The sequence below is a fragment of the Strongyloides ratti genome (genome assembly GCF_001040885.1).
Source record: "Strongyloides ratti genome assembly S_ratti_ED321, chromosome : X".
Classification (NCBI taxonomy): Eukaryota; Metazoa; Nematoda; class Chromadorea; order Rhabditida; family Strongyloididae; genus Strongyloides; species Strongyloides ratti.
The window spans coordinates 125,106-151,077 of record NC_037309.1 but is presented as its reverse complement, the minus strand read 5'-3'; the positions used below and the strand labels follow the sequence as shown (position 1 = coordinate 151,077).

The following is a 25,972-nucleotide window of genomic DNA, read 5'->3' as shown; positions in this document are numbered from 1 at the left end:
GTGTGTAGTAGTGTTAGTGAAATAAGTGCATATTATGGATATATCTGTTTGATTATTTATTTCATTTATCAATTGGAAAATATTTCATTGTATTTTTAATTTATAAAAATAATATAAAATGATAATGTGTGTATGTAATATTTTTTATAAACATTTTGTTAAAATGATAATCTTTGATATTAACTAATATAAATTAAAAGTATTTTATTATATAACAATGGTAATAAAGTATTAAACAATATTTTTTAAATGATAAATAATTTACATATAAATTAGTAAAAAAAAATATTTTGATAATAAAGTAAGTTGTTTTGAAGTAACATATACAAAGAAATCAAACTTTTATAATTTTTAAATCTTCCTCAACAACATATTTTAATTATAAATAAAATTTTAATATTGTTTATTTAAAAAAAAAAATTGACTTAAAATATTTAAAATTAAAAAAAAAAATTATTATATATGATTAAAATAATCTAAACTTTTTATTTTAAAAAACAATTTTTTTATTTTACATACATTGCTAATAATATCTACTATAAATATTTAAATAACTTTAACTTAATTATATAAATTTTTCATTACAAAATAGTATAATTTTCAGATGACAAATTATCATCACTTTTTACCCATTTTTCAATATGCAAAATTTTTTTTTTGCACATATCATTAGGTACTTTGCAACCATGTATTTTCCAATTTTTAAGACATTTGCTCATTATATCTAAAATATTATTTTGTAGCATAAATTTACTTTGAATATTTAATTTTTCTTTAACTAATAAATATTTTTTTTGTAATTCTTTTCTTTGATTAGATGAAATAAAAGAAACTTTAGCTATTATACTATTGGTATAGTTTGTCCAACTGGAACGTGAATGTAAAAGATAACCTTGGCGAATATTCATCTATAATAAAATTTATTTATTATTGTTAGATAAAAAACAAAATTTACATCTCCTAAAGCATAATGCATATGATTAAATGGATAATGAGAATCAACAGTTTCAACTCTTTCTGGACGAATTATATATTTTGGTGGTCCTTTAAAGGAGTTTAAATATATATCTTTTAAAAATTTAAAGTCATCTTTTATGTCTTGTGAATATATTTCCATACCACGATGATAAAACATAAAACCAACAGTAAAAATTTTTTCTTCAAAAATTTTATCTATATGTTCGTATAAATTTTTTTCACTAGGAAAATAACTATCATTTAAATGTAAAAATTCATCAACATCAACAATTGATAGATATTTTGATTTTCCTCTTAATATACAATCATTAATAGCTGCTATATGACCATAACGATATATACTTTTATTTGGATCAACCAATTTAGAAGATGGTAAAGTTTTATATGGAATTAATGTTACTATACCAGTAGATTCATAATATTTAAGAAGATTCATAACATCTTCAGAAACTGTATAGTAGTAATAAATAAAATTTGATGCACCCAAGAATTTCCAGACCTCAGTAAATATAAATATTTGAAGAAAATTATTATACCAATATAATGGTGGAACACAAATTGTCATATTATTTTTTTTAATATTAACGTTTAAATTTCTTCTTACTTTAACATTAACTTTTATTTTTGTATGTAAGTTAAATATTGTAACATTACTTAGATTTCTAGCAACATTTTTGGGAATTGAAAAAACAACTTTAAATGAATGCCATTTACATTTGACTGCCCAATTCCATGGACAATTAGTACCTACAGTTGAAGTAACTGCTTTAGCAAAAAAATTATTTGTTTTATCATATAATATCAATGTAGTAGAACTTTTATTAGTATATTGAGGTATACATTGAGCAAAACCAAAAGCATAAATAAAATGTGAATATATATTTGGTTGTAATTCTTTTTCTACTAAATGAAGATTTATTAATATTAAAGATTGGTTTGTAACATTTGTTGAATACTTAAAATAGTTATATTTTTCATCAATTTTAATAAGTTCAATATAATCATCCATTGTCTCTTCATTATCAGACTGTTTATAAAAATATTTTTTACTTATAAGTAATTTATTTAAAATAATTTGATAAAATGTTATATATAAAATTAGTAAAACAGTAAGAAAATAAAACATCATTTTAGAAATTTTTAAATAAATCATTTTTGTTAATTAAAACTTTTTTATACAAACAATACAAAATTCAATATATTAGTATAATTTATTTTAATTCTATAGAAATTTAGTATAATTTGCTAGATATAAAAATAATACTTTCAAATGGTTGTAAAAACTGAAAATATATAATTTTAATCTTTATGATTACTTTATTATTAATTTAGATGATAAAAAAAATACTATAAAAAATTACTTAAAATTTTATATTCGTAAAATTTTGATAAATAATAGGAAAAATAAAGTTAATGTAAATTTAAAAAAAAATAATTAAAAAAAACAACTATCACCTAAATAAGATAAAATTGCTAAAACAAAAAAAAAAATACTAAAACATCTATTTTTTATTCGTACTTGTTTTAATAACTAAAAAAATATTTTTTTAATTTTTAAAGTAAAATATTTTTTATAAAAAGTACATAATTAAAAATTTATATTTAATGTATTTTGTTAAATTGTTTAAAGCTTTTCACCAAAAATTGAATTTAATTCATTTATCTAAATTTTTTATTTCAACATTTTTAATACTTTTTATACTTCTATTCGTATTTATTTAAAATTAATAAAGTATAACAAAAGGAATAGTAAAGCTTTTGTTATAATTATCAAATATCATTAATGAAAAATCTAGAAAAATGATGTTAAATATAATACAATTATTGTTTTACAAATAATTATTTTTAATTGACTTTAAATAGATCTTTTTTTTTAAAATATACTAATTTAAAAAACATAAGTAAATATAAAATAATATAAAAAATTAAAAAAATATATTATGCAACAAGTATAAAAAAGAATTTTAAAATAGAAGCAACCAAAATGTAAAATTCAACACAAATATTAACACTTATCATATTTTTTAATCATAGTTGCTTTTTTTGTACCTTTCTATAAACAAAAAGTTCAATTGTAATGATAATGCTTCATATTACTCTAGAAATATTTTTTTTTCAAGCTATATATTTTTTAATTTATAATACTTATTATAATATTTAATACTTTCTAATATTATTTTTTGTTAAAATCTAGATTATTCCAAAAAAAAAAACAATTTAAACATAAATTGAAATTTAAAATTTCATTATTTTTTATTCTCTATCAAATTTCACTATTCACACATAATAAATCTTCTGTATACAATAAATTTGATCAGAATTTAGGTAATATATATTTTTAATAATTTTTTAGTTTTATTAATCATATAAAAAAATATAAAAATATTTAATTGTTAACGTTTAAATGATCCTTTAAAAAAATAAAATGATCAATTTTTTAATTAAATATATATAAATAAACCAAAATATATTCAAGAAGAAAAAAACTCTTATAATTATTAACAAATATAATTGTTTTATTATAAAAATACATTATCTCTATGGTTTTCGAGTATAATTTTAGTGATAATATACAATGTTTTAACATCTAAAATACGTTTCTTGAAAAATTAGATCAATTTTAAAATTTTAAAACAAAAAAAATTGTGGTCACACTTTTTATATGTTTAATTTATATACATAAATAAAATATAGTCTTAGGTAAATGTAAGTATCATAGATCTGTTATGCTCATCTATGAACTTCATTTATTTAAATTTAGAAATATTGTTCTTTGATTGTATTCTAATAATGCGTTTATGAAAGTATGACAATATATATAATTTTTTTGCCATTTTTCAATATCTTTTTAACTAAGCATATAAAATTTATAAATGTTTATTCTTTAAACAATTATTGTTTAAAGTTAATAAAAAATTTAAAATTTCACTTTTAAAAATATAAAAATAAATTTAAACTGCTTGAAAACTTATGGTGACAACAATACTATTTTGAGTTTTTTATAGAGAAAAAATCTTTATGTAAAATATTAATTAAAAAAATCTCAAATAATGTTGAAAAAATGTACACATATATTATCGTCATACATTTATATGCACATGATTGAAATAATAGCTAAAACTAACTTTTAAAAAATCATATCTTTTTTTTAAAATCAAAATTTTGAGAAAATATAAAATATTAACATGGGAAATTTCAATTTTTCATCAAATGCCTGTAATTTCATACCATTGGGCTTTTACTTTTTAAGAAAATTAAAAAAAGCTATTTTTTAATCTAATTTTTCATATTAGTGAAATAATAATTTATTTTGAAATAAGATTATAAAACTTGATAAATTACATTAACTTAACACTTTTTTCAATCAGTTTCTTAAAGCAGTGCTTTTTAACAAAAACAAATTTTTAGACATATTAACATCATGAATATTAAATGTGTTAAAAAAAAAGTTTATGTAATTTATTTATTAAACAAAATTTAAACTTTTATATGTTTTATCTAAAAACTATATTATACAAGAAATTTTTATTTTTATCTATTTCAAATAGTTTTTATCACTTTTTATAAATATTAATTTTAATAATACTTTCAAATTTACATTTTCTTAATAAATAAATTTTTTTCATACAATCTTGATAAGTTAAATAAAAAAAAACATAAAAAATATTTTTTAGAAAAATTATATATAACTAGTTTTTTTACAAAAATAATATAAAGCTACTAAAATCAATGATAATTTTTATTGTACATCAAATTAAAACTAAGACTATCTTTTCATAAATTATCATATTTTTTTATATATGGCAATGGAAATCCAAACTCCATATAATCGTTATAAAAAATTTTATAAATTAATGTTAATAATTTGGTACTATTATAAACAGTTTCTTTATATTTATTAGTTATTCCTCTATCAAAAGTTGAATGAGATATTTTTGAAGTAAACAACATTTTTTTGATAAATTCTAATTTTGATTTTGGAATATTTACACTTTCAAGTTCTTTTAAATATTTTTTATAAAATTTATCTTTATCATAAGAATCATAATGAATAATTGAATAGTTATTTTTATATGAACTATATTCACATTGCCTTAAAAATTATTTATCATTAAATTATATTAATTATTATTACTTACCATGTTTGAGGATAAAAATGGTATTTTATAAAAGACATAGGCTTTTTTTTACCTTTTTCTACATTAATAAGATCATAATATAAACGTTTCAAAAAACAATACATATTTTTTTCACATTTATAACAGTATGGATGATCATTAGATAATCCAATTTTAAGAACACAAAGTTGAACAAAACCACTTATAAATCTACTAATTGGTTCTCGAACAACAAGTAAATTTTTCCATTCCTTAAAAAATTTTGTATTATTTCCATTCATAAATGTTTTAATAACTTTATCCATTTTATAATATCTATTATATCTTTTACACATATTTCTATCAGCAGCTTTGTTTTTTCTATATTTAAATTTTTTCAAAAAATTTTTTTTATCATAAAGATAACAAAAAACACCAAGTTGCATAGAACTGAATGTTTTACCTATTATACAAGTATTAATTTTATAATTATTTGCAACTACATATTCTCCTCTATTAGTTTTTAATGGCATTCTAATATATGATTCTTCATTATTTGATATATTAACTAGAGTTATATTTTCTTTAATTGTTTTATTGTAACTTTTAGTATTAATAACATTCTTCATTGCAACATATATAAAAAATAAAATTAAAAGTGTTTGATGCATTATTAGAAAATAATAATAAAAAAAAATTTAATAATTATATAAATAAGAAATCTATCTATTTTTTCAAACATGTTGCTTAAAAAATGAACAATAATAAACAAAACAAGATTTGGTTATAATCTGTATCATTTATCCGAATATAGTGTATATTTATATATGAGAAAAAACGTTAAATAGTTTTAATAAGATTTTTCATATCATTATTTGTTAACAAAATATCAAAATTAATTTATTATAAAAGACATATTAAGATTCTTTTTTTTTAAAGTATAATAATATAATATTTGATAACAATAGTTAAAAGAAAAGAATTACACAATAATTAAAAAAATATTTGTGCATTTTTTAATAATTTCAATTATATTCTTGATGGGTTATAAAAATCAATGTTATCAATTCAAAAACAATATAGTTTTTATACAGTTTAAACTTTAAACTATTCATTATTGATATATAATTGCATAAAAATCGTGAACACAAATGATAAATGAATCAAGTTAAAAAAACTTTTTAGTTTTTCTGTAAACATTTCTAGCAAAAAAAAAATACATTGATTATAAATTAAACAATAATTTTCCAAAAATTGTTTTTTTATGTAAATATTCAACAAAAAGTTGCAATCATTGTTTTGAAATGATTATTTACCTACAAGTTTATATAAAATTTTCAAATGTACAAAGATTCATAACTTTATATAAAGCAATTTGATCACTGTGATGATAGACAAATAAATTTTCCTTTTTATAATGCTTTTTCAAATTAGATAAATATTACTGGAAATGAATATTTTGTCCTTGATATATAAATTTAAAAACATTATTGCTATTTAAGGGTATTTTTGATTCTAAGTTTAAAAAAATATTTACAATTTATTGCTTGCAAAAAATAAAAAAAAGTACCCTAGAAAACGTTATTAGTTGTAATTTGAAATAATTGCAAAAAAAATAGTAATTTATTATAGGGAACTATTAGCAATTTAAATTCTAATCAAAAAATTGATACAACTTTTTTTAAATATCATTATATGCTATGTTATTTAATTAGAATTATAATATTTATAATAACATTTATGTTACAAGAATTATTATTCTGAAATTATTTTAAAAAAAATTTAATCACTACTGAAAATCTGTTGTAAACTATGATATAAATAATTTTATATATTAAATTGCCAGATGCATCCCAGTTGATTGTGACTATTATATTTATAGATAATAAACTAAACTTATTATTAACAAACACAAAACGTGTGTAAAAAAAAGTTAATTGAAATATAAGGAATAAATTGATAAAAAAAATTGCCATAAAAATATGATGTAATAAATATATGATAAAAATAATTTACAGAATGTGATATAATAATCAATGCACTAAAAAAAGTTTAAATTTTGTAAATCATATTCTAAAATGAATTCTCAAAAATAAACTACAAAAACATTAAAAAAAATATTACAATTTAATTAATTAAATATCGCGTTAATATAATTAACTTTTAATAAAAAATCTTTGTTAAGACAAATCTATGCTGTTAAGAGTAATTCATGTTAAACACTTACTAATAATTTATTAATTAAAGTAATTATTCTATCAAATTTCATATATGTTTTATATACAAAGTGATTATAAAAATGTCCATGCTAAAATTAAAGTGTAATGTATTTAAATAAACAATTTTTACGTGATTATTCGTAGGAAAATGCAAAATTTGGCACCGTGACATTGGCACAGCGTTGATGGTTAAGTGGTATAATTCTCGCCTGCCACGCGGGAGTCCCGGGTTCGATTCCCGGTCAACGCATCTTTTGAATGCTTAGGCATAAATTTTTTTTAATTATCTGGTTTTATAAAAACTTTAATTCTTGATAAGAAATTAGAAATATTATCAAAAAGCAGTATCACAAATGATTGTCTTTCTAGAAACAACATAGTTAAATTTCTGATATCAAAAATCTAGTGATATAATTTGTGGGCTATTTTAAAACTATACATAAAATAATTTTAATATTTCTAATAAATTTTGAATGGTATATATTAATATCAAATAATTAAAGTATAAACAATTGTATTAGAATAAAAAATTTTATATAAAAATATTTGTTTTTTTGTTGAATCTTTAATATAAATTAATAAATCTGCATTTCAAAATTTTTTATAATAATAAAAATTATACAAACTTAATTTTAATTAAAATTCTATTTTTGTTTTTAGCTGTGGACACTGAATGACACATGCTGAATCTTTTGCAATATCAATAAAATTATGTTCTTCTAATAGATTTTGACAGTTCTTTACTATAGTACTTTGGCATCTTAAACCATCAGTTGTACAGATACATCCCATACAAGGTGATTTCTTTTCAAATTGTCCAATAGCTAAAACTTTATCATTTAATGTACAGCTTGCTAAAATAAGTTATAATAATATTATTATTTGAATAAATAAAAAAACTTACGATGTTGACTCCATTTTGTTAAATCAATTTGTGAAAATGCATTACATGGAATTTGAGCATTAACCAAATCATCCGGCAACTCAAATATATTTGGTTGTATTTTCGTAAGAATATCAGAATTATCACAAAATATTTTTGCTAAAGATACTTTTCTTATTTCTTGTAATTGATCTTCACTAAACTTAGTATGTGGTAAGTTATTTTCATAGTAAAATCTATCACATTTTTTTAACCTTTCAAATTGTTCTCCTATTATACATGATGCTGTTGGAGATAGTAATGCACCTTTTAAAGAACGTTCTGAAATCAATCCTGTGAATAAATCAATGTCATCTACAGATTCATATAATGAACTAAGTCGTTCAATTGCATCTTCATCTATAAAATCACTCAAATCATGGAATGTCTTTGCTCTACCAAAACCACAATATTCTCTTAATTGATTATAAGGTTGAACACCATGATCTCTTGCTCGTTGAATATTAATAGCAATTAAATCAAAACCAGAAAACTTTTGTCCACGTTTAGCAAATAAAAAGTTTCTTAAATGACTTGTAATAAATCTATCAAATTCCATTGATGGTGTTCCTAAAAGACCAACTAATATTGTATCAAATCCACCACTAGTTACATTATATATAGGTTCTGCATTATCAAAATTATCTTTTAATAATAAATCATCACTAAATTCTCTGTAATATGCATCTAAACGTTTAAAATTTGATCTTGCTAATGTATGACCAAATCTAAATGCAGCTGTTGAAAATGGATGACTTATTGATGCATCACATGTATCATCATATCCTTTAAAATATCCTTTATTTTGTGGAAAAAGATTAAATTTTTCAATATTTGATTTGCCTATTAATATAGGAAGATATTCAGAATATACAATATGTTGAAATATTCCACCAATAATTTTTCTAGTCTCTTGAAATATTTTTTCATCATCCCAAAAATAGTTTATTTTACCTAAATTTCTTGCTATTCTATTGTGTTCACGTAACATAATATTGTGAATAACTGTCAAAGATGGTTGATGAGTATTTCTAGAATCTCCAGCTTTAAAACAATCAAATTGTGGTCTGGATCTACAGCTTTCATTATCATTTCTTGTTGGTAATCCTTCATGATTTATTGGATTAAGATCAGAAAATTTTAATAAACCACCTTGAAAAAGTCGTAATTCTTTTGTTTCACATGGTGTAGAACCATAAATAGTACTACCATCTATATATGGTGTCAATTGATTTATTTGATTTCTAAATCCTTGGTCAACATCACCCATTAAACTTCTAATAAATGGTAAGCATCTTCTTTCATTATTTTCTAAATAAGGTGGAAAAAATGGATCATCATGAGGAACTTCAATTGGCATACAATTTATATTAACAGTTTCTTGAGAATTACATGAAGAACAGTCAACATTTGTTCCATTAGGACCTGTTTCAGTTGGTACGTGTGTTATCTCATGATCTAAAAATTGACCAAATTGCATAACCATATGTGAATATGTTTTTTGAAAAATTGGTACATCATCATTCATAATATTAGTAATTCTTCTTGGTAATGGTAATGGTTTTCCACTAACACCAAAAGATCTTGGTACACTAAAACCATCTTCATAAGCAACTGGTAATAAATGTTTCATTGGACCAAATGACATTCCAAAAGATGGATTTTTTAAATTATTACACCATCCATGACTTGTTCTATATGGTGATGTATGATCACATGGAAGGTTCTGTGGATGACAATCTTCTTTAATTGTTGGTTGAGAAATATTAAGAATACTACTTACATCAACAAATGGAATTATACCTGATATTTGATTAGATGATATAGGATTTGTAAAAAGAGTTGCGCCGGTTAATTTTGCTTGGTTTGACAAAATATCAACATCACCATTCATTATAACATTCATTGTTTCCCATTTAAGTTTAGCTAAACGATGTAAATCTAATGCTTTTGGTTTTGCTTTCATTAATGCTGCATATGAATTTAATGGAGTACTAGCGTCATATGTATCATCAAATTGTTTGTTAAAATTTCTTGTATCAAAATTTTCTTTTAATTTTAAATTTTCATATCCTTTTTTTAATGCAAGATTCATTTTATTTTTACTAATAGATGGTAATCCGTTAAATGATTCAATTATATCCGATAAACTTTCGCTTTCTTTTTTATAATTTGCAGGTGAATTGTCTTTCCACAAACGTAAATTTATACCTTGTTCAATAGTTGTATTACATGATACTGGAAAATTTATATAATTGTTTGGTATTTCAAATGAATGTGGCTGGACATATTCAATACCTGATAATGCATTACATAAAACATTTGCAAGTGTTGTTTTTCTTATTTGTGACAATTGATCAAATGTAAATGATTTTGGATTTTTAATATTATCAAACCAAAAACGATCGCTGTTTTTAGTTGTTCTAAATTGTAATCCTAAAATACAACCAAATGTTGGTCCAACTAATGCTCCACGTACAGGTTTTTCAGCTAATCCTAATATAGGTAATTCAACATCTCTTACATCTACATAATATTTTTTTAATATAGGTATTACTTTTTCAGGATTTATTATATCATTCCATAAATCATCAAAACTTGTAATAATTGAACCACCACATTTTTCTCTATACTCAGTATATGATCCTAAACCATTATCTCTAGATAATTGAATTAAAAATGTTGGATAATCTAGTGTTTTTTTAAATAAAACATTATCAAATATATTATTTCTAGAATATGAAGGATCAATATGTAATCCTGGTCTTGATATTGTTGATTCTAATAAATCTATAATTAAACTTTCAGCATTTTTAGATAATAAAGTGTGTGATTGTGCATTAAAAAGAAGATTTTTATCATTATTAGATATAATTGTTAAATAAAAATTGCCAACAGCAGTAGCAAAACTATTAAATGTATTTGGTTCAATATTTAAATCATAAAATTCTTCTGTCGATACTTCCATATCATCATATTTTGTTGTCTTTAATTTATAATAGTTAACAGTTTCATGGCCTATTAAAATTGGTAAATATTCATTTAATGTTATAAATTGAATTTGAGCAATAACTATACGCCTAGCTTCTTCAAAAATGATATTATCATCCCAATGACTATTTAATTGAGATAAATTTTCAGCAATTTTGTTATGTTGTTTTTGCCATAAATTTACCATAACAGATGATATTTGATTTAAACTATCTTCTTCTTCATTTAATGATAATATTTTAGTTAACTTAAATGAATTATCATTTATTTTTCCACCACTTTTTAAACGTATTGACAATTGTTCTTCTTTTGTATTTCCATAAATAGTACTAGCATCTAAAAATGCTGTTGCTTGATTTCCTTGTTCACGTGGACCAAATGAACAAATATCATCTCTTGGAGCTAAAATTGTTCTTATATAAGGTATACATTTTTGATCCTCTAAATCAAAACCATTACTATTAGAATTATATGTAAAAATAGGTAAACATTCGGGATGAGAAAATTGATTACTACAACATATATTTTCATTAAAATCATTTGTAGTAACATAAAATTTACTACTTTTTATTTTAGAAAGATCATGATATATAAAATTAGCCCAATGTGTTAATAAATTTGTAAGTTTTTGTTGTTTTTTATATTCTTGAGTAAATAATAAATTTCCTATTAAATATGGATTTGGTAGTTCATTTATATTATTGATACTTTTTCTGGGAATTTGAATACCATCATAATATTTTCCTGGTATTAATCTCTGAAAACGACTATTTGTTGTACCCCATGTTGGATGATATACATTATTACATTTACCATCAGCACTTCTATAATTTTCATTTCCACAAAAGTTTTCTTGAATTTTACAATGTTTTTCAATAGATGTACCTTTTGTTGAAAATTTATATGAACCAAATTTTTTAATTAATTTTTCTGTTGTTAAAAGTGATACAATTGAAGGAAATATTTTTTCATGTATTAATAAATTTTCATCTTGATTTTTACTAAATATGTCTGATGAATGAGTCAAATCATTAAAGATAGAATTATTATAATAATTGCTTGCTTCTTCAAAAGATTTTTTTATCATCATATGAAGATCATCAATTGGTGGTTGAAAAAATTTTTCTTAAAAAATATATTATCAAAGTTAATGATTAAAAATTACCTTTTTCAATAGAATAGTCATTTAAATTTGGTGTAAATCCAGATAATTCTTGACAATTTGTACCATAATTACTACAAACAGAATTTTCTAAATTACAAATACTTTTTTGTATACTCAAAACTAACAGAAAAATATTGAATACATTTTTCACTAATGTCATAATAAATTCTTTAAAAATTAATTTTAAATATTTACTTATATATTCATGGACGAAAAACTTTTTTCATTTCTCATAATTATAACTATTATTTTCTAGTTTAATATGACATTAAATTTTATTGTTTTTTGTTCTAGTAATTATTGAAAAGATGTCATAATAAATATAAACATATTATTATTATTAATAGTAATATTGCTACTTAAATTTTTTTTTATAAATTATACATTTTTTAATTTTTAATCTCATAAATTATAAAAAGCATCTAAAGTTATATGAGAAAAGATAATTTAAATGGTATCTAGTTGGAAATACGATAAATCTTTTTTATTTGATAATTTAGATTTTAATGATAATTTTAAATTAATTAAATTTTTATTTTTATTTTATTATGATAAAAAGTTAATTTATATTACTTCATTTTTAAATTAAATTTTGTAACTATAGAATGAATGATAAAAAAATAACCTAATTTTATGTTCTTAAAAAAATTTAAAATATTTTTTTTATCTATTAGATATTTAAAAAAAAATTATATATATTGTTTTATTATTTTTGCCAAGTTGAATAAAATTTTACATGGTTAATATGGTAATATACGTGTATTAAAGTTTGTAATTTGAAGCAATGTATTATTTATGAATTATATGACAATGAAAAGTTATTTTAGTGTATTTTGATAGAATAATTATTTATATTATAATTTTGAAATTGACATAATATTATATTGTTATTTTTAAAAAGGTAATATTAAAAGTAACATAAGTTGAAGGTTTTACTTTTCATAAAACTTCTGCTTTTAAGTCATTAGCTTTCACTTTATATTCTTCTTTTATATCGGCTTCTATTAAAGATATAATACCATATGTGAATCTCAATATTTGTTTACATAATATTAATATATTGTTTTTCTTAATCTTTATACGGATAAATTATGTCATATCAGTGGAAAGAAAACGTCTTCTATCAATTAATCATGTATTTATCATTTATTTTTTCTTTATATATAATTATATTTTAAATATGAAACATTTTTATTGTTATAACACCGCTTTTAGACACATTGGCATATATCATTGGAAGAAGATAAAAGAAAAGTTGAACATGAACTATAAAAGATATTGCGTAATTTATAACAAAGCATCAATTATAAATTAAATAGTATATGCTTATCTTTGACATTTCACACTAATTTAACTTTTAAAATAATATATTAACAATTTCAATGATTAAAAGTTTTAACTTAACTTTTCTTTTTAAGATTGTTTGTTTAGATTTATGATAAATTAGTTAGTACTATTTTCTATTTCTATATATATATATATATATATATATTTTTATAAAAGTTTGATTTTTATAGATAAACATTTAAAGAAATGGTATACTTTATATTCTTTCAAAATTAATTATTTTATTTCCTATTTTAGTAAATTATAAGATCTTTAAGAACATAACAATTAGTAACTTTTGTAATAAGACAGCTTTAATTTGTCTTATAAAAAAAAATAAATTATAATTGTTAAACGTAACATCCGTCATTTACAAAATGATTATAGGTTGGTTTTACATGAAACAATGCCTAATGAAATGCTGGAGATGATGATGAGATGCTTATCCTTGTATTCTAATTATAGACATCCTTCATTTTCATTGTGTTATTTAAAACTTATAATAGATAATGGAGAATGGATATAATATCGTCATTGACTTCTCGGATACATTTGATAGAAACAAATTAATCTTTAAATCTTATTTATTTCTTGACTTTTCTAAAATAGTTTTCTTATCAACAAATACACTTGACTTTTTTACTGTTCAATTAAGTTAAAAAGCTGTATAATCTAATTGCCAAAAATTGATATTATTACATTTTTTAAAATGAAGTAGTTAGATATTTAGAAATTTTATGATTTAATACATATAAATATATATACATATATTTCATAATTTGTAAACAAATTCTAATCTTTAAGATTGTTTATTTCAGAATAATAATTTATTTATAAAAATATAAACATTAATAAAGCCTAAAATTGTTAAAAGTATTACATCTTTTAAAATCATCAACATATTTTTTTTTCCTATTATTTTTACATTCTATAAATGATAATTATTTTCTTCTTAAAATTATATTAATTTTCATAAAATGTATTATATTTGGTATTACATAATATTACTATCTTTTTTTACATTTAATGTAGAAAGTTTCTTAAATTATTTTTCAAAAGGTATGTTTTAAAATATTTTGTAAATTTAAATTATGCTAATATTTATTAATATCCTATTTTTTCTTTTAACTAATATCTAAAAATTAAAATTATTTTTAAATTTAATAAATTATATCTTATAATAAAAAAATAAATAAATAATGTTATAATTTTATATTTCTAAAAGATATTATATTTAATATCTCTAATCCCAAAGGACATTCCTTTTTATTATATTTAGATTACTAGTGACAACTTCATAAAACTTTTCATAAAATTCTTTTATATATATTTCATTTATCAATCATATTATCATTTAAGGATTTCAATGTCCAAATGGCTGGAAAAATGTTGGACATAAATGTATAAAATTAGTTTACGATAGAATGAATACTATAAATGCTATAAAAAAATGTAAATCATTATCAAATAGTGAACTAGTAGGATTTTTCATTGATGGTAATAATATTAATACATTTAAAAGTGAATTATTTAATATAATTGAGGTATTACTAGAAAAATAATAAAAATAAATAATTATTTATCATATTATAGAATCTTACACATATTGGTTTAAATGAACCTGTTTGGCTTTTATCAGACCAGATGACTTTAATGAAATATAATGTACAAATGAGTGACATGGAATATGAGTTGTGGAATGAAACATCATCTGTTTTATTGTCAAATCAAAGTATAGCAATAAAAGTTAATGATAAAAAATGTTGTAGTATAATATCAGTTGATCAAAATAATGAATATCCATTTATATGTGTATTACCAAATAATGAAATAAAAAGATTATTATTTGATCAAACATTAATTAAAGAAAGAACACCTAAATTAATTGAAATGCCACAATCACATTATTTTTATTCTTCTGTTCAAGATACAACAATTAAATTAAATTGTAAAACGTCACCAAAAATATCATCTAATATTATTTGGTACAAAGGTGGTGTTGAAGAAATTAAATTTTCAAAAAGTAATGATTCATATATTTTATCTGGTGGTAGCTTAATTATTCCAATATACAAAGATCAAAGAGATATTGAAAATTATCATTGCGTAGCTGTTAACAAATATGGAGCTATAAGAAGTCCCACAGCAACAATTGTTCCTACATATATTGATAAATTTAGGTCAACGCGATTACCAGAATATGCTTATAGTAATGAAAATATTGGTTCAAAGATAGAATGTCAAGCACCTAAACATTATCCTAAATCATATTCATTTTCATGGTTACATAGTGATTCAACAGAAAAATTTGTCTCACAAAATGAAAGAGTTTTTATTTCAATGGATGGTACATTATTTTTTTCCTATAATATTAAATCAGATGCTAAAACTTATGCTTGTTCAATAGCTTTAGATACAATTGGTAGTGGACAATATGGTCCTTTTTTTAAATTTATTCTTTCACCAAATACAAGAATTGATGGTCCTGAACATGGTTTTCCTCCTATTATTGAAGAATATAAACCACAAATATTTCCTGAAAATCCATCTATTGGAAAAACTGTTTATTTGGAATGTTTTGCATATGGTTTTCCCTCACCAACATATAAATGGAGTAGAGTTGATGGAAAGAAATTACCCTCTCAATCAAAATTATTAAATTATGGTAGAATATTAAAAATTGAAAATTCTCAAGAGGAAGATGAAGGAAAATATATATGTAATGTAGAAAATTCACTAGGAAGTGATTACTCTGAAGTACATTTATTTCTTAAAAGACCACCATTTTTTTTAGAAAAACTGGATGATATTAATAGTCACATTAATTCAACAATAGATTTAAGATGTCGCCTATTAATTAATAGTATGCATGAATATTATTCTAAGGATATACAATTAGAATGGTTTAAAGATGGAATTCCAATCAATCCAATATTAATGAATAGTGAAGATAGGGTAAGATTTATTATTAATAATGATCATTTAACAATTTTGAATGCACAAGTACGCGATTCTGGTACATATCAATGTTTAGCAACAAATGAAATTTCATATGACACAACTTATAGTTATGTAAAAATATCTAATTATGAACCAAAATTTTTTTTCAGTCAATTTCCAAAAAAAATAATTGCAATAAAAGGTGTTCAACTCGACATTCCATGCTTTTATAAAGCATCTCCAATGGGTACTTCATCATGGAAATCATTAGAAACTAATGATTTTATAGGATTCAGGAAAGGTGATGTTTGGCAGACGGTTAATGAAAGTAATATTGCTATTTTACATTTTGAAAAATTAGATGAAAAAGATACAGGATTGTATGAATGTACAGCACAAAATGTAATTGGATCTTCAAGTGCCATATTAAGAATTGTTGTTATTAATAAACCAACAATACATATATCAAATTTAGGTTGGACAAAAGATACAGCAAGATTAAAATGTGAGGTTCAAATGTATTGTGATGAAACAAATATTTGTCCGGAAACGCAACTTAACTGGCAGTTAAATGATCAAGATTTATTTAACAAACAACTTAATGATAATGAGTATAAAACGAAAATAAACATAAGGGAAATATCTTCAAAATATTCTAATGGTTTATTGAAAGTTAAACAAATTTCAACATTAGATATTAAAGGATCAATTAAGAAAAGAGATATCAATAGATTTTCTTGTCAATCAATTTTTGGTACAGCCATTACAGAAGTTAAACCAGAATTATCATTTTTACAAGATCATATTATCTTAAATCTTGATAACATTTATGTAATTGATAATTCATTATATACTGATTGGATAATTGAAGAAGATCTTAAGAAAGATATTAGAAAATACAATGATATAAAAATTTATTTAGAATGGATGGATAAGAATGAACAAAAATGGAATAGGTATATAGAAATTTTAAACGAACAATTTTTTAGTTCTAATGTCATTAATTTTAAAATAACAAATCTTACTGAAGGAGAATATTATAAATTAAGAATTTTACTAGAAGTAGGAGATAGTAATCAAATTCAAATTGAGTCTAATAAATGGATATATCTTTTTAATACTACAACATATAATGAAGAGTATTTATTTGAATGGAAAAAGATAAGAGATGATATTATTGAAGTTTCATGGGATTTTATAGATCTTGAAAATGTTTTGTCATCTGAAATATATTATAATATTTCATGGGAATATTATGTATCTCATATCAAAAATGGTAATAATGATTTAACATTATTAACATTTTTTGATATTATTCAAGATAAAAATAAACGTATCTATTTACCTAAACATGATGGTATTACACAATGCAGAAAAATGAAAATAAAAATTATTCCTATAATAAATGGTTTTAATAGTGATATAGTTATAAAAAAAGAAATAACAATAACTAATAATATTTATAATTTAAAAGCTACAAATATTAGAATTATTTCACTTAATTCAACTACTATTAAAATTGATTGGATATGGGATAAAAAAAATGAATGTGCTGATGCTTATGGAACAAAAATTATATGTTACTATAAAAACAATGAAAATGAAATTGAACGTACAATAACACAATTAATATCAAATTCATATACATCATGGATATTATATAATTTACAACCAGAAACACAATATAATTGTACAATAATACCAGTAGATGATAATGGTAAACATGGTGATGGTAATATTTATGAAAGTATTATAACAAAAGAAGAAGCACCAAAAGAGATTCCAAAACTTAATGTTATTGATATAAGATGGAAAAATAATAATGCAACATTACTATTACAATGGAGTCCAATAAAATTAATATATTCTCAAAATCGTCGCAAAATTGATTACATTAATAATATTGGTTATATAATATTTATTTATGAAGGTAGTACAGCTGAAATTCCCTCACAACTTAAAATTCCTTTATCAACATTTATACATCCAAATGATTTAAGTGTTGAGTTACATGGTTTATCACTTATGTTAGAGTATCGAATATCAGTTGCTGGATATAATGAAGGAGGTGTTGGAAATGAAAGTAAACAAAGAATTATAAGAATAGGTTCATATAATTCATTTCAAACGATTAGTTTAATATCTTCCTCATCAGTAAGATATATTTATTACAATTTGTATATATTTATAATTATTATTTTTTATTCTATTTTTTTATATTAGTACATTAATAGTATATTATTAGTTAAATTTTCAATATTTCTTTTTATTTTAATTAATAGTAAATATTATATAAAACTATATTATTAAAAAAAAATAATTATTTACAACGACTTTAAAATAACAAAAAGGATAAATGAACTTTTTATTATTTTATAAATAATTAAGTTATTGTTAAAAAACATCAACATTATCTTCATTAAACATTTGAAGATTCTAAACTGTTTATGAAATCAGCCCTTTTTGACTTAATACTAATTGCATTAGTTGTTTTTGGACAAACGTATTCATCAGCTTCTACAAAAACATCATATTTCGATTTTTTTCTTACATTTAAAAATTGTTTTTTGGCAATTTTAACTTTTATTAATGGTGATAAATATGATACTAATGGTTGTGAAAGAACTTCTCTTTTATGTGTTATAATATTTTGTCCTAATAATCCATTAAAATGTGAAATAACATGCCTTCGTAATAATGTTTTTTGTGGTGGTATACATAATATATCACATAATGATTCAGCTGTAAATGTTGGTTCATATATCATTAATGCACCATGAATACCTTGACCAAAGATATTTGGAGTAAATTCAACTAAATCAATTGATTTTAACCATTGACAAGTAGCATTTTGTGACCAACGTTTTACTTCATTTGATATTGACTGAAAATTTGTCATATCACTTGGATTATTTTCTAGGCGTTGTATATTAAAATCATTCTCTCTTAAATATTGAATTCCTCTAGCAATTGATGCATGATGAATTGCTGATATAATTTTCATATCAATTAAATCTTTTGCCGTTAAATTATTAAACATTGGTCCATCAATCATATTATCTTGAAAAATTTCTCTTAAATGAGGTAAACCAAAATCTTCAAGCCATGTACATACTCGTGATACTGAAACATGATCTGCATCATCTATAATACCTTTTTCTATAACATTTAAATTATATCTTAAACGTTTAAGATGTAAATTATTTTTTATTCCTAATTCTTTTTCAAGTTCTTGATCACATAAATTTAAAAAATGCCTTCCAGAACGAATGTTTTTTTGTATTTTTGGCATATATTCAGCAAAACCAATATTACCTAAATATTCACCAACTTGTTCAGATGTCCATTCAATAAATTGTTGTAATGATGGTCGTCTACGTGGTAATGAAAAATATGATGGACTGCAAAATCGACTTGAAACACTTTTATGCATTTGTAATGTTTTTATATTATCTGTATTTTGTGAGGAACTTCTTTTCAGACGTCCTATTAAATTTTTAAAGGTTGATCTTGTTCTATCTCTTTTAAATGTTGGTGTACTTGAACTACCAATAGATGTTTTACCTTGAATACTATCATTATCACATCTAGATGTTCCTAAAAATAATATAAATTTATAATATATAAAAAAAATATTTTTTAAATATTAGTAAAGCACAACAAAAGGTTAACATTTATAAATATTTTTCCCTATAAGCATATATCATGCTTTAATATTAGAAAGTTAATATATAACTAGGACATGTATTAATTAATAAATTAAACTAAATAAAAAAAACACTCATGCTCACTATTTGTTGAAAAAATAATTTTCATATTTGAATTTTCATCCTCAAATATTTCTAAACCATTTTTAATAACAGATGCCATTGGTTTTTGTATCTGTTTTCTTATTTTTTGTTCATTATCTAATATATCTTGTACACTTTCTTTTTGTTCTGTAAGATTTGGTGTAGAATAACTTATATTACTATTTTTAGAATTCTTAATATTTTTACCATTATTTTTACTAAAATTAAAAAAATTTTCAACAATATTTTTTGTATTAGAATTCTTAGATAATGTCATCTTTTCTTTATTATTACCAATTCTTAATGATTTTGATTTTAATAGTTGTTTTTTACCATTTGGAGGTAAATCATCCTTATTACCATGCTTATTTTGTTCTACTATTGTACAATATCTACTAGGTATATTAGACAAGAAAGCTAGTGATGAAACAGAACATGAACGATGAATAGGTCTAGGTGGTGGAGGGGGTAAGCACTTTTGACTATCACAATTCGCAATATCACTTCTCATAATGCAATCATTGTCAATAGATCTAGTTAACTCACCACAACCGGATGTAGTCAAAATTTTATGAGAATTTCGAGGAAGGCTCATTGAATAAGATGACTAAAAATAAAAAAAAATTAAAAAAAAATATTTTTTTATAATAATTTTAATCCCCCACATTTGAATATGGTAAACGTGAGTTATGATTACCATCGTAAGATAAATTTCTTTGAACACAACTATCAGGATGACGAAGTTCATTTAGTTCAGCTTTTAATTGATTAACAACAGAAGCCATTTGGGACTGACGTTCAAAGGATGGTGGAATTGGGGGCAAACCACAGGTATTTGATATTTCTGGATAGGAAAGATTTGAATTATAAGATGTTGATGATGGAATAGGTGAATTAATTTGTGCCAAATTAACTGGATATGAATTAGAATGTGTTATATTTTCTTTAGAATCATCAATTCCAAGACGTTCTAACATATTTCTAATAGCTAAAGCATTATTATGCCTACCACCTTGAAGTTCTACCATTAAAATACTTTTCATTAATAATAATTCAACGTTCTAAATAATAATAAGATTAGATAATATTATTATTTTAAATGTTAATAATAAATAACATACTTTTTGTTGATTATCTGCAATTAACTTCTCTACTTGATCTTTTAGTTTATCAATTTCTTGCGCTATAATATATAGTGTTTATATTAATAATGGAAATAATTTATTATAATAAAGATATTATAATTATTAATTTATATTGATTTCCTTGGCATACTTTTTATTTATATTATTATAAATTAATACATTAATAATATTATAAATGTAAATATATAAAAATATAAACGTACCTGTTTGATTAGTTAACTTATTAAGAACAGAATATACTGCTTCTGTCATATTTGAGGGTTTTTCATTTGACAAATATCTTGGATCACCATTGTTATCATACTCATAATCATTATTTTGATTATAAAATGAATATAGTTCATAATCTTCTAATCTATTTAATAATTCATTATAAACTCTTGAAGCATCACTCTTAGAAAGTAATGATATATTTTTAAGTATATTCCGACAATGTGAATCAGCGGATGTTAATATTTGCGCACTAGATCTATCAGACATCCCACAAACTGAATTAATTTCCTCAATATCTGACTGAAATAATTTTAATTTTGCTTCAGCCTCCAATTTACTTATCTCCAACTGTGCTACATGATTTTGAAGTCTTTCAATTTCTAGTAATATTCTTTGACGATTAAATCCAGCTGGTGTTATTTCATTATATTTATTTTGTGAAATATAACCATTATTACAATTTCCAGGACTATTGTAATTGTTATAATTTATCAAACGATCAGCCATAGATGATATATCTTTTAGCTTTAATTTTTCTGCTTTACAGTGTTCGTTTAAAACAGCAATCTAAAAAGAAAAAAAAATATTTTGATAGAGAAATAAAATAAATTAATTAGTTATTTAATTGTGTAGATTAAATAAAAAGTTAAAGAATTGAATTGATTGAGTGAGTATGTGAGGAAATTGATGAATGTATATAAGATAAATGTATTTGTAAAATAGGCAAATTATCAAGTTTTTAGATATAAAAAAACGATGATTAAAAAGAGGTAATTAAATAAATCAAGCAGACTGTTGTAAAGAAAAAAATTTCTATGAATTGTTAGTATAAAAGAAGAAGAATAATAATAATTACCTGTAATATAAGACTATCCCGCGCCATTGCTAATTTGTGCAATTTATCTTGTAACTCGGCGTATCCAGAAATATGTTGAGGTCGATACATGATATTGTAGTATGTTATTGTAAAATAAAGAATTAAGTTGTGGATGATGTTTGAGGATAAACTAAAAATAATAATTATACATATGTGAGGTATAAAGATCAATGAGGTATAAGTGTATAATAGTGTATGTTAATTATCAAATTAGTTCTTAAAGATAAACGATAACAGAGTATTTCTTATTGTTAAAATTAAATATAAAATATAAGTAAGAACGCTCTCAGGGAATAAAAGAAACAATAGATTTTAAATTTGATGAAAAGGTGATTTAAAAAGTAAGAAAAGATTCATTAGTTAGACAAATTTAATTTTATTTCTCTACATTTTAAAGTTGATTTAGGTATATATAACGTCATTCATATTCTTAAAATATTTGTATGTAATAAATTTAAAAGTAACTTTTATTAATAATAAAAAAAATAAAATAGTTAAAACAAACAATAACTATAATATTATTTTTTATATAACTATAAAAATTATCAACATAAAACTTTTGTTTATTATCTTTTATTCATCTTTTTTTTGATTAGAAAAAAAAAATTTAAAGTTTTTTTTTATTATTAAATAATAGAATAAATAAGAATGTTTAGATAGTAAAATCTTAGAATGTTTTTAATGTTATTACCATAATTAATCTTTTATACTATGTAATTAATTTATATAAATTGTAATGTTATATTAAAAAAATAATATTTATTTAACTCTAAATTTTAAACGTATTTTAAAATGTCATATATCAAAAAAAGAAAAAAAAAATTTTTTTTTATCATTTTATTATAATTATTATAGTATAACTAATACAATATTGTAAAATAAAATATTTAGTTTAAATGTTTCTTTTTAATAAACTTTATTCAATATTTGTATTAAAATTGTAATATTTGAGTAACATTATAAATAAAAAAAAAGAATGTAATTTTAGAAACGTTTTACATTTTCTATAGAATTTAAATTTCTTTGAAAGTTTTGTTAAACTACTAGAATAGTCAAAAATATGCATTAATAAGAATAGTAAAAAAAAAAAGGAAATTTTTTTTAAATTTAAATATATACAATCATTTATAATTGTTAAAAGTTCTAAAAGATTAATATTTTACACAATAATTTAACAGGTAAAATTATTTATTGTATGAACAGATTTTATTTTAATAATTTACATTTTAGTAATATATACACATATATTGAAAGAATATTTGTCATTGATGTCAGGTAAAAGATTATACAAAAATGGTAGTAAAATATGCTAAACATCTTGTAGAAATATTTTATAAAAAGATCTATTAATTTAATGAGCCTTTTAATGTGTAAACTGTTGGTAATCATTTTTAAATAGAAAAAATTAATATATATATATATATATAAAATTAAATAAAAAAAAAATTTCATAAAAGGTATATCATATGATTTGAAGTATAAAATGAAGAAATAATTTTTAAAAAATAACTACAATAATTAAAAAAAAATACACAAACTAGTATTTTTAATTTATTAACTTATTAATTTAATAATAATAATTAATTTTTTTTTATAATTTATCTGAAAAATATTTATAAAAAATGAATTGAAGTAACAGAATTGTATAAATGTTTCTTTACAAAAATACTTTATCATTAAAATATTATAGAAAATTGGATTGTGATATAAGTAAATATAAAATTAAACTGGTAAGGAAAATTTTAACAAAAAAAAAAACTATTCCTTAAATTAGATTTGTAAAACTGCTTATTTTTATATATAATATACATAGATAATTTCATGTTATTTATTTTTCTTTTTTATACACTTTATTGACTTATACCATTGAAAATTCTTTGTCTAAATTACCTGTAGATATTTATATTTATTGCTTATAAAAAATATATTAAAATAATAATTATTATATATTGTAATTATTTATCCAAGAAAAGCGTGATATTTACAATATAAACTGTTAAAATATATTTTGATTATAAATTATAAACAATAATTGTATTATTTTTTTTTAATAAATAAATATAATATGATGAAATAATAGGATTAAAAAAATTTACTTATATATAAATATATATTTTTAAAAATAATATTAAAAATATTTATATAAAAATATGTTTAAGAAACTAAATATTTTTCTAAATATAAATATAGTACGATTCAAAATAAATAAAAATTATCATTATATGTATATATATATATACTTGATTTTGTACACTATTTCTTTTATAGAAAAAGTTGTTTAAAATACAATAATTATCTACCAAGGAAGAAAAATAAATGTTAAAAATATTTTAGTAAAAGTAAATAATAAATTTATAAAAGAATTGTAATTAAATTTTTGAACTAAGATAAAAGAATCTAATAAAATTATGGAAATTGTAAAATATAATTAATAAATGTGTTAAAATCGTAAAAACCAGTGTTAAATAATATAAATTTTTCTTTAACAATTTGTTATTTATATAATTAGTTAAAATAATTTTACCTTCAATACTAAAAGTTTTTTTTATACTCATAGTCTTTTAGATAATTATTAATAGAATCATACATAAATTCCATTAAATTTATAATGAATAACAATTATATGTTTATTTATATTATATATATATTTTAATTTATTACTTAAAATATAGCAACAAATTATCTATTTTTAAAAAATTCTTTAACATCTGGCTTATATTTTTAATTTTATTCAATTATATTCATTTAACATTTTTTAAAAAGCTTACTTTTGTCTTTTTAGATACGTTAGTTTATAGTTACTACTAAATATGTGTAGAGCTCATCTACCAATATGTACGTACAATTCAATAAAATTTTTAAAACTAAGATGTGTCTCTAAAAACAATCCTTAAATAAGTGAAGATGCGTTGAAGTCTAAACGGAGACTTAATTGCTTAGAAAATTTTCTAGTTAACTGTATTTTTCATTGTAAAAAAAAAAAATAAATAATATTCTTTCCCTTTCGGTTGACCAATAAATGAGATATGGTTAGGCATATAATATATTACATACATTATCCTAAATGAATAAGACTTTAAAATGTTATAAAGAATATTAAAATTTAAAAAAAAAAAACGATTAAAGGTTGATTTGTTAAAATAAAATGTATTTGGAGAAGAAATAAATTGAATTGTATCTTAAAGTAATTACATCAACCAATGCTTTTTAAAATTTACAACAATTATCTTGTCAAATTTTGAATTAACTATAAAAAATATTCTACCAAATACTTGAAAGCTACTCATATTTTGAATTAAAAAGTCAAC

At 20.9% G+C, this 25,972-nt stretch overlaps 4 protein-coding genes across 4 annotated transcripts; 1 reads left to right on the top strand and 3 right to left on the bottom strand.

Moving 5' to 3' along the window:
• Positions 1 to 581: 581 nt before the first annotated feature.
• SRAE_X000002800 (Sulfotransferase family and Domain of unknown function DUF23 domain-containing protein) lies at positions 582 to 5,704 on the bottom strand (the record flags this gene model as incomplete). Its single annotated transcript, XM_024644322.1, has 4 exons — positions 582 to 908; positions 956 to 2,005; positions 4,969 to 5,071; positions 5,118 to 5,704. The coding sequence occupies 4 exons, from the start codon at positions 5,702 to 5,704 to the stop codon at positions 582 to 584; spliced, it is 2,067 nt and encodes a 688-aa protein (XP_024509893.1).
• Positions 5,705 to 7,930: 2,226 nt separating this feature from the next.
• SRAE_X000002700 (Peroxidasin-like protein) lies at positions 7,931 to 12,532 on the bottom strand (the record flags this gene model as incomplete). Its single annotated transcript, XM_024644321.1, has 6 exons — positions 7,931 to 8,148; positions 8,199 to 9,128; positions 9,171 to 9,428; positions 9,579 to 10,454; positions 10,515 to 12,332; positions 12,373 to 12,532. 6 exons carry the CDS (start codon positions 12,530 to 12,532, stop codon positions 7,931 to 7,933), a joined length of 4,260 nt encoding a protein of 1,419 aa, XP_024509892.1.
• A 2,143-nt stretch (positions 12,533 to 14,675) lies between these two features.
• Positions 14,676 to 18,923, top strand: SRAE_X000002600 (Contactin; the record flags this gene model as incomplete). Its single annotated transcript, XM_024644320.1, has 4 exons — positions 14,676 to 14,757; positions 15,058 to 15,242; positions 15,292 to 18,792; positions 18,921 to 18,923. 4 exons carry the CDS (start codon positions 14,676 to 14,678, stop codon positions 18,921 to 18,923), a joined length of 3,771 nt encoding a protein of 1,256 aa, XP_024509891.1.
• A 134-nt stretch (positions 18,924 to 19,057) lies between these two features.
• Positions 19,058 to 22,733, bottom strand: SRAE_X000002500 (AT31531p; the record flags this gene model as incomplete). Its single annotated transcript, XM_024644319.1, has 6 exons — positions 19,058 to 20,235; positions 20,430 to 21,036; positions 21,095 to 21,490; positions 21,551 to 21,612; positions 21,778 to 22,354; positions 22,644 to 22,733. 6 exons carry the CDS (start codon positions 22,731 to 22,733, stop codon positions 19,058 to 19,060), a joined length of 2,910 nt encoding a protein of 969 aa, XP_024509890.1.
• Between the last annotated feature and the right edge of the window lie 3,239 nt (positions 22,734 to 25,972).